General features: G+C 39.1%; 1 protein-coding gene across 5 annotated transcripts in view; it reads right to left on the reverse strand.

Moving 5' to 3' along the window:
• Positions 1–15,276, reverse strand: part of NGLY1 (N-glycanase 1) — a 62,622-nt gene that overhangs the window by 21,331 nt on the left and 26,015 nt on the right. For all 5 annotated transcript variants that reach the window (XM_089911233.1, XM_022554655.2, XM_022554656.3 and 2 more), the window contains one exon: positions 5,358–5,526. In XM_089911233.1, coding sequence (XP_089767359.1) covers positions 5,358–5,526 — 169 coding nt within the window. The remainder of the gene's footprint in view (positions 1–5,357; positions 5,527–15,276) is intronic.

Genomic DNA, 15,276 nt, shown 5'->3' on the forward strand with positions numbered 1-15,276 from the left:
TTTAATGCAATCAACTGAAACTACAAAATAATTTTCATAAACTTTAACAAGCTAACTGCAAAATGTGAAAGAGGAAAGGCACAAAATGGTCCACACAACTTTGACTAAGAATGAGATAAATTTGTCTACAGTACATCAAAACACATTACAAAATTCTAATTAAAATATTGTGATACTGATAAAGAATAGACAGAGATGAATGAAACAAAGCAAAGAGTCCTGAAAGACAGATTTCTAAGTGATACACAGTATTTAATAAAGTTAGCCTTTAAAGTAGTTCTAAGAGGATGGATTGTTCAACAAATGGTATTGGGATGAGTAGCTATCCAAATATCAGATCCCTACTACATTCATATATATAAACACTATACACAGAGAGGGAATATTATAAAAGTAACAGTAGAAGTTTACGTTTATGACTTCGGTGTAGAAAACAAAACACAACTGTAAAAACAAAAAAAATAATTTTCTCATATTAAAATTTGTAACTTTTGAATTTCAAGATACACTGAATGAAATTAAAGAATACTGAGAGAAAAATGTAATGAGCCTATCAAAGAAAAGTATACAGAATATATTAAGAACGTCTATAAATCAGTAAGAATATTAACAGAACCCATTAGAAAAATTATTAAAGTCCATAAAAGAAGTTCAATAATTTCATTAAGTTGAAACAAACACTCCCAGACACTTCTGGTATAAATTGGAAGGCAATTTGTTTGGCAGGGATCCACTGTAGTATAAAAGTATCACACAACCCTTGATACTTTTATATCTAACCCAGTGAAACATTCCTTCATGTAGGCAGGCATGCTTTACAAGGATCTTCACTGCAGCAGCCTTCAGAACAGGGAAATATTGGCGTCCATCAGTGGGGAACTGTATAAATAACAGTGCATGCACACTACAGAGCACTAGGGGGAGGGAAAATGACTTCCAAGACATGCCCGTAAATGAAAATCACCACAGAGCTGAATATATGAGAGATGATACACTTTATTAAACCCATGCAACATTATTTATTTTTACAGATAACTATTTATGGGTGGAAATACACAGGAAAAGATATGAAAAGGAACACGTCATGTGGTAATAGCTGTTACCTGCAGAAGAGGAGGTAGAAAACTGACTGGCAGGGAGAGTTCAGCTTTTCCTGTACAACATGAAAGTTTCTCAACAAGGAGATATTCGTGAATGCTGGACTAAAAATGAACTTTAAGAAAAACAGCACTCTCATCCTGTTTTCTCCAACAAGTCCCTACAGCAGAGTGATCTTTTTAAGCATGCAAGGTAGCCTGAGTCGACTGAAACCCTCCGATGGGTTTCCATCTCGTTCAGAATACAAGCCAAAGTCGCCACTCTCGTTCTTTCAGCTGGCCCCTGTGGTAGGCCGAAAAGTAGCTCCCCAAAAGACATCCACACTCTAACCCCTGGAGCCCGTGAATCCTACCAAAGAAGGCAAAAAAAAAAAAAAAAAAAAAGCCTCTGCAGGTATGATGCAGTAAGGATTCTAAGACAGGGAGATTATCCTACGTACTAAACGGGGGCACTAAATGCAATCACACGTGTCCTTTCAAGAGGGAAGCAGTGGGACACTTTACAGAGGGGAAGGTGACGCAGCAGCAGAGGAGCCGGGTGTGAAGATGCTGGTCTTCTGGACTGCAGTGGTGCAGCCACAAGCCAGACTGCAGGCAGCCCCAGAAGCGGACAGGGGCAGGGAGAGCTTCTCCCCTCCAGCCCTGCCCACACCTTGACTTTGGCCCAGGGATACTGATTACGGACTTCCGGCTTCCGGAGCTGTGAGACAGCACTCTCCTGCTGTTTCGAGGAGCCATGTTTGTGGTAATTTGCTACAGCAGCACAGGAAACTAATGTACCCCCTTTGCCTCTCTCAGCTTTCTGTCTTGCTCCTTTTGCTACGCCGGGTGCCCTCCTTCCATCCCCTAAACGTGCCAAGCTCACTCCCACCCACGGAGCCTTTGCAGTTGCCAATGCCTCTACCAGAAAAGAAGTGTTCCTTCTTTCCTACTTACATTAAAACGCCATTATCCTGCCCTTATATTATACAGTTGACCGTTAATCAATGCAGGGGTTATGGGTGCTGATCTCCCCCACGCAGTGGAAAATCCATGTATAACTTCACAGTCAGCCCTCTGCAGTTCCACATCCACGGATTCAACCAACCTTGGACCATGTAGTGCTGTAGCATGTCTTTAGAGAAAGAAAGTCTGCGTGTAAGCGGGCCCGCACAGTTCAAACTGTGTTGTTCAAGGGTCAACTGTATACACAATCTTAGAAGTTGCATTCTGATGTGATGAAATTATGGATGGCTTATCTTCCCCCTATTTCCTGAATTTTCTACATAAAACAGGTATTACTTTTATAATTAGAGGGAAAAAATGCCAGGGCAAACGTCAGCAGGGACATTGCTAACTATGTCTCCTCTGCAGGGCTCAGCACACACACAACATGACAGTAAGTACCTGCTAAATAGGCATGTATGTCAGGCATCACGTACAGGACCACAGTACTTTGAAATGGACAGAGCCTCCGTGACCACATGCTGATAAGCATCCTTGTTTTATAAATAGAAAAAAACCAAAAAACCCTGTTAATTCAAGAAGAGGAAGAACTGTTTCAAGGTCTCACAACAAACCTGTAGCTTAAGTAAGTTTGGGGAAAGGGCACTTCTCTGACTCTAGGCCCCTCTGGCCTTCCTGTCTCACCTATGGGGGGTGGGTCACAGGCCCGAGCATAAGGCCCCCTAAGACCCTGAGATTTAACCCTAAGATTACAGAATGCTCCTCTCCCACACCTCACCACCACACCAACAGGACTCCGGTACAACAATAGGGGATGATTACAACTAAACCATCTGCAGGATGCAGACTCGAGCTAAGGAGGGGTCCTTAGGGAAGCCCACAGACAACAGAGGGACCCCAAGAACACCAGAGGAACCCAAAGCCCCTGACACTTACAGCAAACATTAAGCAAAATGTCGTTAACGGTGTCCAATTCCTAGTAAAATGGACATTTACACCTTTCACAAAAGGCCTGTTCACCTCAGTTCCTATTACCCAATACATCGTATCCAACATTTAACAAAAAAATTACGAGGCATGCTAAAAGGCAAGGAAAAACCTGAAGGAAAGAAAAAAGCCTGAAGAGGTAAAGCAAAGCATCAGAACCACTCATATACGGCACAAATTTTGGAATTAGGGAAGTTAAAATTACTATGATTAATATGTTTGGGGCGCTAATGAGAAAGGTAGACAACATGTGAGAACAATGTAAGCAGAAGGATGGAAACTCTAAAAAAATGCTAGAAACCAAAAATGCTCTAACAGAGATAAAGAATGCCTTTCACGGGCTCATCAGTAGACTGGACACAGCCAAGGAAACAATCACTGAGCCTGAAGACAGGTCAACAGAAACATCCCAAATGGAAACTCAAAGAGGAAAAAAGAGAATAAAAACAAACAAAGGAACAAAACACCTAGAACATCCAATTATGGTGGGAGAATTTAAAAAATGGACCAGAACATCTAACAATGGTGGGAAACGGTTGATAAATAAAGGTAGAATTGGATACCCTATTTTGGAATATCAGAAGGAAAAGAAAGAGAGAAAGGAGCAGAAGAGATATCTGAAGTAATAATGGCCAAGAATGTTCCAAAATTAATGAGGCACCAAACCACAGATCTGGGACGCTCAGAAAACACCAACCAGGATAAGTACCAAAAAACTACACATATGCACATCATATGCAAACTGAAGAAAACTAAAAACAAAGAGAAAATCCTGAGTGAAGCTGGGGATGGAGGGGGAGGTGAGGGGCACAGGTGGGAGAAACCTAAAGAAGAATAAAGATAGAAATTACGGTGGACTTCTCCTCATAAACAAGCAGGCAGCAGAGTGAACAGAAATTTAAAGTGTCATTGACTGAAAAAAAAAAACACCCCAGCAACCTAGAATTCTACATCCCAGTGATATTATCCTTCAACAGTGAAGGAGAAATAAAGACTTTATGAGGCAGAGAAAAACTGAGGGACTTCACCTCTAGTATACCTGCCCTGAAAGAAACAGTAAAAGAAGTTCTTCGGGAAGAAGAAAAGTGATGGTCATAAACTCCGGCCTGCATACAGGAAGAGCATCAGGGGAAGAATGCATGAAAGTAACATAAAATCTGTTATTTTTCTCATTCTTACTTAGTCTAAAAAGTAACAGCTTAAATAATAACAATAGCAATGTACTGAGTGATTACAGTGTCTGGGTAAGTGAAATGAATGACAGCAGAGTCTCCAGGGATGGGAAGGAAGAATTGAGACATTCTGTTGAAACGTATCTGCACTACACACGAAGCAGCATAATGCTTTTGAAGGAGGGGGAGGGATAAATTGGGAGTCTGGGATTGACATACACACACCACTATATAATGGATAAACAAGGACCTACTGTATAGCACAGGGAACTCTACTCAATACTCTACAACAAGCTGAATGGGAAAAGAATCTGAAAAAGAATAGATACATGTATCTGTATAACTAAATCAATTTGCTGTACACCTGAAACTAACACAACATTATCAATCAACTATACTTCAATATAAGATAAATTTTTTTTTAAATTGGAAAAAAAATGTTTACTGTAAACTAGGGCAACCACCAAAAAAATACTACAGAACCCCCTAGAAAGGACAGTATTAAGAAATGACTTAACAGATAAAAACCAATTACATAAAAACTCAAAGTAAAAATGCTGAAGTTGGAAAAATTTAACAACTAAAATCCGAAGACCATTAATGAAAATAACAAATAATTATTGCTTGATGAATGTGGCAGGCACTGTTCTGAGCCATTTACATGTACTATCTCAGTTATCTCTTAAAATTATCATTCCTATTTTCAAATGAAGAAACTGAGGTAAGGAGATTAAACTACTTGCTCAGTAAGAGTCAGAGCTGAATTTATACCCAGGTAGCTGGCTTCTATGTCCACACTCTTTATCAGTAACTGTCTATTAAAGGGAGTCAGTGGTCTAATCACATGAATTAATTTTGAGTAAGGTTTTTCTCCGATTCACATTAAAATCTTCTAATAATGCCATCATATATTCCATGGACTAAAGATCTACTATATCTGAAAAAAAAATCATATATCAATGATTAAACTGCAAATACACATTCCAGTGTGCATGAGGTGTATGCAATAAAAAATTATACTACTGTACTTCTTAAAAATCCAAATAGAACTGGGTTACGTATTTACAATGTAAACAGCAAAAGGCACCATTTCAGCATTCCCATTTATTTAGCAATGATGCATATTTAGCAATGAATGGTTATGTAAAGCCACTACCTTTATCCAATTTTCTAGCTCTAGATAACTTTTCTTGTGATCTCCTTTTTAGTTCTTGGACTGGAATACAAGCCAGCACTTTCTCCTGGACAGCAAGGTTCTCATAGACCAGTACATGCTGAATGTTGGACTGAAGAGCTTTTAGAATGACTGAATCACCAGTAGTAACCTAACAGAAAGAAAATAATAAAATTAGCTTTTCTCCATATGCTATAAAAATAATAACACCGGTTCTATGTTAAACATAATAAAAACACACGGGTTCTATGATTTCACAGATAAAGAATGCATGGATTCATTGAAATATAATAGTTATACCCAAAACCTTTACGAAATTAGTATTAGGAGACAGCCATATCTGTATCACAGTTTAAGACACGTCTATATTTTCATCTGAAAGTATGTTACTAAGGATATAAATATTTAGGCAGGGATATGCTGAACTCTTGACCACACACCTGGAACAAGACAGCACTCTAAGCAATGCATCTGACAGCTGTTTCCACTTCAAATCCCTGTAAACGACAATTTTTTTAGAACTTTATAGCGCATTAGCTACCGAGGACTACTCTCAAGGGATCAGGAATTTGGAGGAATTCCTGAGAGGAAAGGCAGATGCAAATGGACTAAAGGAAGAAACAATGGCAATAGGCCCTCTAGAGAGAGTGGTTACAAAAACTAAGAAAAAGTTCTCAAAATAATCCCAAGAAAAAAAAAAAAAATCCCAAGGAGAGAGGAGCCTGAGGACCCGCAGAGCAGGAAGGGGCCTTGAAGTGAGCGTGAGGAAGGCTGCTGGGCTCCACGGGAGGAACAGCTAGACATTCTGGTCACCACTGTTAACAAAAAAGTGTGTCTCTGGGCAGTGAGGGCGGACGCTTAGACTTCTAAAAGGAAAGACGAGTGCCCCCGGCTCAGAAGAGGCGCTGCTCAGGCAAAGCCCACCTGGCGGCATGTCCTGTCCCTCCCCACAGGGGCTGAAACCACATGCGGTATTCACAGATAGGCTAGCAGGGACTCTCAGACCCCTGTGAATCTACAACAACCCGTATTGTTGAGAAGATGCACTAGAATCAACAGCAGAAGAAGGAACCCTGTGGCAATGGCAGCAAATACAGAAAAAGACTAAAAAAAAAGTCTATCTTTAGAAATGCAAGAGTACACTGGAGTCAGAGAAAGATAACTATGGATCTTGGAAATTAAAAATGTAAACACTGAAATGAAGCACAGATGATGTGTCAAACAGCAGAACAAACACAGCTAAGTGATCAATTAGAAGATTGAGACATTTTCTGAGGATGCAGTACAAAAGAACAGATAGACACTGAGGATAAACCCCCGAACTTCCCAAATCCAGCTAACAGGAAGTCTAGAAAGTAGAGTAGAAACAAATGGAAGAAAAAACTTCTCAAAGAAATAATGGAAAATCTCTGAGAGCTGAAGAAAGAGCCAGTGTGAATGGGAAAACAAAAACAAAAACTATACCAGGTATGTAATAGTGATATTTCATGACAGTAAAAAGGATTAAAAACAAAATACTAAAAGCCTTCAATGATATCAGACATCTCACTGGAAACAACGGAGTAAAATCTCTGAAATACTGAGAGAAAATGAGAACATACGACGCATACCCAGGCAAACTAATTACATAGAAGGGCAAAATAAACACATTTTCTGTTATGTAACAATGCAGAAAATATATCACTCCCAAATCCTATTTTAAAAAATTATTAGAAAAGTTATCGTCCCCCCCAAATATAATATAGCCAAAATAAATAAATAGAACTCCAAGGAGTAGAACCTGGGATAAAAGAGCAGGAGCGAGTTAAATAAAAACCAAACAAACTAGTTAAACTTAAGTTCCGATTGTTATAAATAAATAATGATAATTGAAAAGCAAAATCTAAGAAAGGTGGCAGGGAAGGGAGAAGAGTAAATCCTTTCTAAGGTTCCTGTCTTGTTGTAAGATGTTGGTAGAAAAATACAAAGTAAATACCTGCATTAGAAATTTAAAGAGAATAATGAGAAGACTAAAAGGAGGATACTTAACTTCCTAATTTTTAGAGGGAAAATAATGGAAGAAAACTTGATCCATCTAAACAAAAATAGAAAAAGAAAAAAAAAAACAAGAAGGACACAGACAACACAAAATAAGATGTCAAAAGTAAGTTCAAACATATTAGAATTACAGTAAATAGGAATGGATTAACCTGTCTATTAAAAGGCAGAGATAGATTAATTTAAAAAATAAAAACCATTACCAAATAGTTACTGTAATGTCAGGAATGTCAGGCACTGTATCAAGCACTGGGCATGGGTGCACAAAACAGACATCATCACTTTACAGTCTGAAGGGGAAGGCATTAAACAAGAAACGAGAGAATCTTCACATGAAGTCGACAAATGTTTGTGTGCATATGTGTTAGATGATGGAAAAATAATGTAAACCAAACCAGACAAGGACATTATCCTCACAGAGTAGGGAGTCTGTGGACGCAGAAACAAATATTGCTACAATGATGCTAATTTACTCAAATATTTAAGGAGCCTTTATTACCTGTTAGGTACGGGGGATATAAGGGTTAGACAGTTTATTCATATGTACAGTAAGAGTTATAAAGCAAACACAGAGGACAGTGTAACTGTACAACTAGAATTCCCTGGAGAAATGATATTTGCAGTAAAATATGAAGGATGAGAAGCAGCTGGTAACCAGGGAAGGGAGAAGACCATTCCTGTCACAGGGAGCAACGTGTAGGTAGCCGGGGAGTCTGCACAGGGGGATACACTTAACATGCTGTGAAGGATCAGAGAGAAAGTCAGTGTGTCTGGAGCACAGAGCACCCAGGGGAAATGATGGTGCGAGACAGCTGAGCAAGAAGTTGGGCTGGGGAAGCATCTAGATCTTCCCTGTCTCTTTCCAATGTAATGGGAAGCTATTAAAGAGACCTAAGCAAGGGAGTAAAATGATCAGATCTGTGTTCTCTGAGTCTGCCACCAGCTGTAGGGGGAGAAGGCAGGCCTCAGAAGACTCACTGGGGGACCACTGCCGAACTCTGAGGGAGCAGAGGCTTAAACCAGCGTGGGGACAGAGGCGGTAGAATAGTGAATGGATATGAAAAACATGTAGGAAGTAGAATCAACAAATCCTAGTGACTGAACCGTGGGGTCAGGGGGCAGTTAGGAAAGTAGAAAAATAGGTGGGAATGATTCACATATGAGCAACTGGGTCAATGGTTGAACCACTTATAATAGGAGAAACACCAGGAAATGGTCAACTGAGCTAAAAACTACGAACGGTCAAATAAAAATGAACTGAAAAAAGTCCATTAAATTTAGCAGCATGCAGATCACTGATGATCTTAGTAATAAGTTTTGTAACAGTGTTAATAAGGAAAACAAGTTTTAAGAGACTCAGTGGTATAAGTGGTGTCCCAAAGTGGGCCAGGTGCCCCAAAGGAGCTGTACAAAGTGGTCCACTGGGATAGGGACAGAAAATATTACAACTTCTATTTATATTATTTTTTTGTCCAAAAAGTAAAGCAATTTATTATAATATTTAATATTTGGATCAATGGTGGCTTCCTCCCAGGCTACAGAAGCCATCCTGAGGGAAGAAAGTCCCACAAAGTGGAGGGGTTCACAGTGGCACGCTCACTCCTACTTCTGCTCCCATGATGCTACAAACTTCTGCAGTTCAAATGTGCCTGGTTCAGTGGATTTACAGATTATGCTATGCGGTTTTAACTAATTTAACCCTCAACCTGGCTTAAAAAAGATTTCAAAGACCTCTAGGCACTGAGGCTAATACTTACAATGTAAGCACATGTGGAGTGTTACAAGAAGAAAATGGCAGGGCTAACCCATCTATTATTTTAGTATGAGCCCCTTCAACAGCCATATTTTAATGCTAAAAAAAAAAATCACAATCTACTGAGATGTGACAAACAAAATGATCAAGAGTATTTAAAATAAGACATGTCTACATTCTTGAAATGATATAGTGTTAATACGTTTTTTAAATTAAAAATGTTACTTATTTTCTAGCTCCTCTTTACCTTGTTTTATAATGTATCGAGTACACTGGCATACTAGTATATGTATATAATTTATAAACAAATAAATACACATTGAGAGGACATGCTCAGAAATGTTTTACTGACGGGGCACATGTTAGAATGAGGAGACCTGCAAGACAAGTACATGAGGAGTACAGATGCAGGGACGCGTACTGGGGATTCTCCCTGAAAGCTGCTGTGAAGAGGAAGTGAGAAATACAGGAATGCACGATCCAGGGATACTTGTGTGACGGCTTGTTTCTAAGAGCTACATGAGAGGTTCATAAACGTTAATCTGCTTGGGAAGAATGCAGGTTTCCAAGCTCCCCCCTCTCTTTCTGGCTCAGCCTGTCTGGGGTTTGTCCAGGAATCTGCGTGTCCAGGTTATTCTGATGCCAATGGTCCAAGCTTAGATGAAAACTGGCTTAAAGCAAGGTTTCAATGCCACTGAGAAGAACCTCCAAGAAAAGGGGCAGGTCAAGACTGCACAGTCCCCCTGCGATCCCACGGTGAACAGAAGAGAGGAACACAGGTACAGAGGACGGGCTGGCCTTTAGTGGGTGCAGACACATTTACTCTACTAACAGATGACAGAAGAGATGGGGCAGACCTGAAGGTGGGAAACCCAGGGCACCCACAGCAGGAAGGAGTGTGCTTTTTACCAGAATTGACACAGAAACAAACAAACAAGCAAACAGGGATGTCTCCATTTTTACTTGAAAGAATTCCTATAAAGAGGAGACCCTTACGGTTGTTATTTATTTATTTTTACACACAGATTTTCATTTACTGAGAGGGTAAGAACTCATCCAAAGAATTTTTATTTTCATTTTTCACTCTGGAAATTACCTCCTTCACTGTGGTTTTTAATGGCACTCAAACAATCTTGAAGAATAAAGTTTATTTTCTTTGCCTTATTTCTTTAAATACTCATTAGCACAGTGCCAAAAAAAACTAATTCATAAAAATAGAAGTTTGCTGATTGCATGGCCATTATAGCAGCTGGGTAACCATGTAGATGAGGCAACAGTTAATTGCTTAAGAGTTAAAAGTTATTTGGAATACAAATGGGAGTTTAAAACGTGAAATCTGTTTTAGAGCAAAAAAGATTTTTTTCTTCACTAATCATACCTGGATTCCAATTATTTGGTTTCTAATGTGAGGTATTTAAGACTCTTTATAAGAAAACAAGTACAATGTGTATTTTTGTCAAATCACACAAAATAGAAGCAGTGATAGAAGCAGTGGAATTTGGATCAGCAAATTTACTTCTTTAGTAAAGGACAAGGCTTCTCAAGCCCACCAGCCCTCCTTCTACCTTTTTACAACCCTTTGCTTCAATGGCTTTTAAATTTAGAACCTGTTTTCTTAACATAAAAGTTATGTTTAATAAATTTTTAACGACAGTTTTAATCAACTTGTGACTTCAATAAACATTTCTTACAAAAACCGCTTTATTCTATTTGTAACAGTAATAAATGTTGCAGAAAGTTTTCAGGAAATACTGAATGGTATAAATAATGTGAAAGCACTATAATTTCACCACTCAGAGAAAACTATAGCTAAGATATCTGTGTACAGCTTTCCAGACCTTTTAAAAATGAACATATTTATGTATGTGTGTTTTTAATAAGAAAAATGGAAATACACACAAACACACAACATATGTTGTTTAATTTTGGAATTCTTAGTTTACCTTTTTCACCACATAATAATTGTCTTCATGTCAAAATATACCACATCATCATTTCTAAAGGATATTAAGAATGCCAATGTAAATATGTGTCATAATTGCCTGTTGAAAGTATGTAAATATATGTTACTTTTAAGAATGGTTCACGAACAAGAAATTGAACATTTAAATCTTGTGTCCAAGGGAGACAAGGAGGAGATTTCTCCTCTTACAAAGTTTGCATATAGATCCAGACTAAGAAGTTGTCTTATGAGATTTAAATAGTTTAAAAATCGACTAACTCAGAGGTGCACAGCCAGGGGAAGAAGACGCCAGGGCGGCCAGGAGGCTGAACCCGAGTGCTCTTCATGCTGGGCTCCTACCGTTTTAAGTCTGCATTTGAAGGTTCTGCAATTCTGACTTAACTCTTTAACATCTTCAAGATGGAACAAATTTGACTTTGATGTGGAGACTAGAGAAGGGCTTTGCATACAATAAGCAGAATTGGTGTCAATTTAAAATTATAAACAGAACAGAGAGGAGACAAGATGGTGGAGCAGAGGGGCCTGAGCTCATCTCCTCTCAGGAAAACAGCAAAATAATAACCAACTGCTGAACAACCATGGATGAAAAAGACTGGAACCTACCAAAAAAGATATTCTACACCCAAAGACAAAGAAGAAGCCACAGTGAGACGGTAGGAGGGGCGCTTTCATTGTGTAATCGAATCCCACACCCACCAGGTGGGCAACCCACAAACTGGAAAATAATTATTTCGCAGAGGTTCTCCCACAGGAGTGAGACTTCTGAGCCCCATGTCAGGCTCCCCAGCCTGGGGGTCTCACATCAGGAGGAGGAGCCCCCAGAGCATTTGGCTTTGAAGACCAGCAGGGCTTGAGTGCAGGAGCTCCACAGGACTGGGGGAAACAGAGAATCTGCTCTTGGAGGGCGCACACAAGGCTTCACATGCGCTGGGACCCAGGGCAAAGCAATGACATCATATCAGCCTGGACCAGACCTACCTGTGGGTCTAGGAGGGTCTCCTGGGGAGGCGGGGGTCAGCTGTGGCTCATGTAGGCTCCAGTGCTGGGACACCTCAGTCGAAGCAACCAACAGGGTGGGAACACAGCCCCACCCATGAGCAGACAGGCTGCCTAAAGATGTCCTGAGCACACAGACACCTCTAAACACACCCCTTGACATGGCCCTGCCCATCAGAGGGACAAGACCCAGCTCCACCCACCAGTGGCCAGGCACCAGTCCCTCCCACCAGGAAGCCTGCACAAGCCCCTGGACCAACCTTACCCACCAGGGGGCAGACACCACAACCAAGAATTACAGTCCTGCAGCCTGAGAAACAGACCACAAACACAGCAAGTTAGACAAAATGAAACGGCAGAGAAATATGTTTCAGACGAATGAACAAGATAAAACACCAGAAGAACAACTAAGTGAGGTGGAAATACGCAATCTGCCTGAAAAAGAATTCAGAGTAATGGTAAAGATGACCCAAGATCTTGGAAAAAGAATGGAGGCACAGACTGAGACAATACAAGAAATATTTAACAAAGAGCTAGAAGATTTAAAGAACAGAGATGAATAATACAATAACTGAAGTGAAAAATACACTAAAAGGAATCAATAGCACAATAAACGAGGCAAAAGAACGAATAAGTTAGATGGAAGACAAATTGGTGGAAATCACTGCTGTGGAACAGAATAAAGAAAAGAGAATGAAAAGAAATGAAGACAGTCTTGGAGACCTCTGGGACAACATTAAACACAGCAACATTCACATTATAGTGGTCCCAGAAGAAGAGAGAGAGAAAGAGCCTGAGAAAATATTTGAAGAGATTATAGCAGAAAACTTCCCTAACGTGAGAAAGGAAACATTCACTCAAGTCCAGGAAGTGCAGAGAGTCCCATACAGGATAAACTCAAGGAGGAACACACCGAAACACATACTAATCAAACTTACAAAAATTAAAGACAAAGAAAAAATATTATAAGCGACAAGGAAAAAGCAACAAATAACATACAAGGGAATCCCCATAAAGTTATCAGCTGATTTTTTTTAGCAGAAACTCTGCAGGCCAGAAGGGAGTGGCATGATATATTTAAAGTGAGGAAAGGGAAGAACCTACAACCAAGAATGCTCTACCCATCAAGCCTCTCATTTAGATTCGATGAAGAAAGCAAAAGCTTTACCGACAAGCAAAAGCTAAGAGAATTCAGCACCACCAAAAGAGCTTTACAAAAAATCTTTAAAAAACTACTCTAGGCAGAAAAGAAAAGACCACAACTAGAATCAAGAAAATTACATATGGGAAAGCTCACCATTAAAGGCAAACATAGAGTAAAGGTAGGAAATCATCCACACACAAATATGATATCAAACCCAGCAATTGTGAGGAGAGTACACATGCAGGATATTGGAAGTGCATTGGAAATTAAAAGACCAGTGACTTAAAACAATCGTGTTTGTATACAGATTGCTATATCAAAACCTCATGGTAACAGCAAACTAAAAATCTACAATAGATACACACACAAAAAAGAAAAAGCAATCCAAACAACACTAATGACAGGCATCAAATCACAACAGAAGTGAACAAAAGAGGAAGGGAAGGAAAAAAACCTACAAAAACAAATCCAAAACAATTAACAAGATGGCAATAAGAACATACATACTGATAATTACCTTAAATGTAAATGCATTAAATGCTCCAACCAAAAAACAGACTGGCTGAATGGATACAAAAACAAAACCCATATATATGCTGTCTACAAGAGACCCAACTTCAGATCTAAGGACACATACAGACAAAGTGAGGGGATGGAAAAAGATATTCCATGCAAATGGAAATCAAAAGAAAGCTGGAGTAGCAATACTCATATCAGACAAAATAGACTTTAAAATAAAGAGTGTTACAAGAGATAAGGAAGGACACTACATAATGATCAAGTAAATATATATGCGCCCAACACAGAAGCACCTCAATACATAAGGCAAATCCTAACAGCCATAAAAGGAGAAATCAACAGTAACACAATAATAGTGGGGATTTTAACACCCCTCTTACAGCAATGGACAGACCATCCAGACAGAAAATAAGGAAACACAGGCCTTAAATGACACATAAGACCAATGGGCTTAATTGATACTTATAGAGCATTCCATTCAAAAGCAGCAGAATACACATTCTTCTCAAATGCACATGGAACATTCTCCAGGATAGATCACATGCTGGGTCACAAAGCACACCTCGGCAAATTTAAGAAAGCTGAAATCATATCAAGCATCTTTTCCGGCCACAACACTATGAGATTAGAAATCAACTACGAGAAAAAAACTAAAAAAACACATACACGTGGAAGCTAAACAATATGTTACTAAACAACCAATGGATCAATGAAGAAATCAAAGAAGAAATCGAAAAATAACTAGAGACAAATGAAAATGAAACACGACAATTCAAAACCTATGGGACCTGGCAAAAGCAGTTCTAAGAGGGAAGTTTACAGTAATACAATCTTACCTCAGGAAACAAGAAAAATCTCAAAGAAACAACCTAAACTTACACCTAAAGCAACTAGAGAAAGAAGAACAAACAAAACCCAAAGTTAGTAGAAGAAAAGAAATCATAAAGTTCAGAGAAGAAATTAATGAAATAGAGATGAAGAAAACAACATAAAATGTCAATGAAAGTAACAGCTGGTTCTTTGAAAAGATAAACAGAATCGATAAACCTTTAGCCAGACTCGTGAAGGAAAAAAAGGGAAAGGGCTCAATCAACAAAATTAGAAATGAAAAAGAAGTTACAACTGACACCACAGAAATACAAAGGATCATAAGAGACTACTGCAAGCAACTCTATGCCAATAAAATGAACCACCTAGAAGAAATGGACAAATTCTTAGACAGGAACAGTCTTCCAAGAGTGAACCAGGAAGAAATAGAAAATACGAACAGACCAATCACAAGCACTGAAATTGAAACTGGGATTAAAAACCTTCCAACAAACAAAAGCCCAGGACCAGATGGCTTCACAGGCGAATTCTATCAAACATTGAGAGAAGAACTAACACCTGTCCTTCTCAAACTCTTCCAAAATATTGCAGAGGAAGGAACACTGCCAAACTCATTCTATGAGGCCACCATCACCCTGATACCCAAACCAGACAAAGACAC

The sequence above is a fragment of the Delphinapterus leucas genome, chromosome 4, assembly GCF_059928025.1.
Source record: "Delphinapterus leucas isolate spDelLeu-1000000601 "Yukka" chromosome 4, BTC_Dleu_Yukka2, whole genome shotgun sequence".
Lineage (NCBI taxonomy): Eukaryota > Metazoa > Chordata > Mammalia > Artiodactyla > Monodontidae > Delphinapterus > Delphinapterus leucas.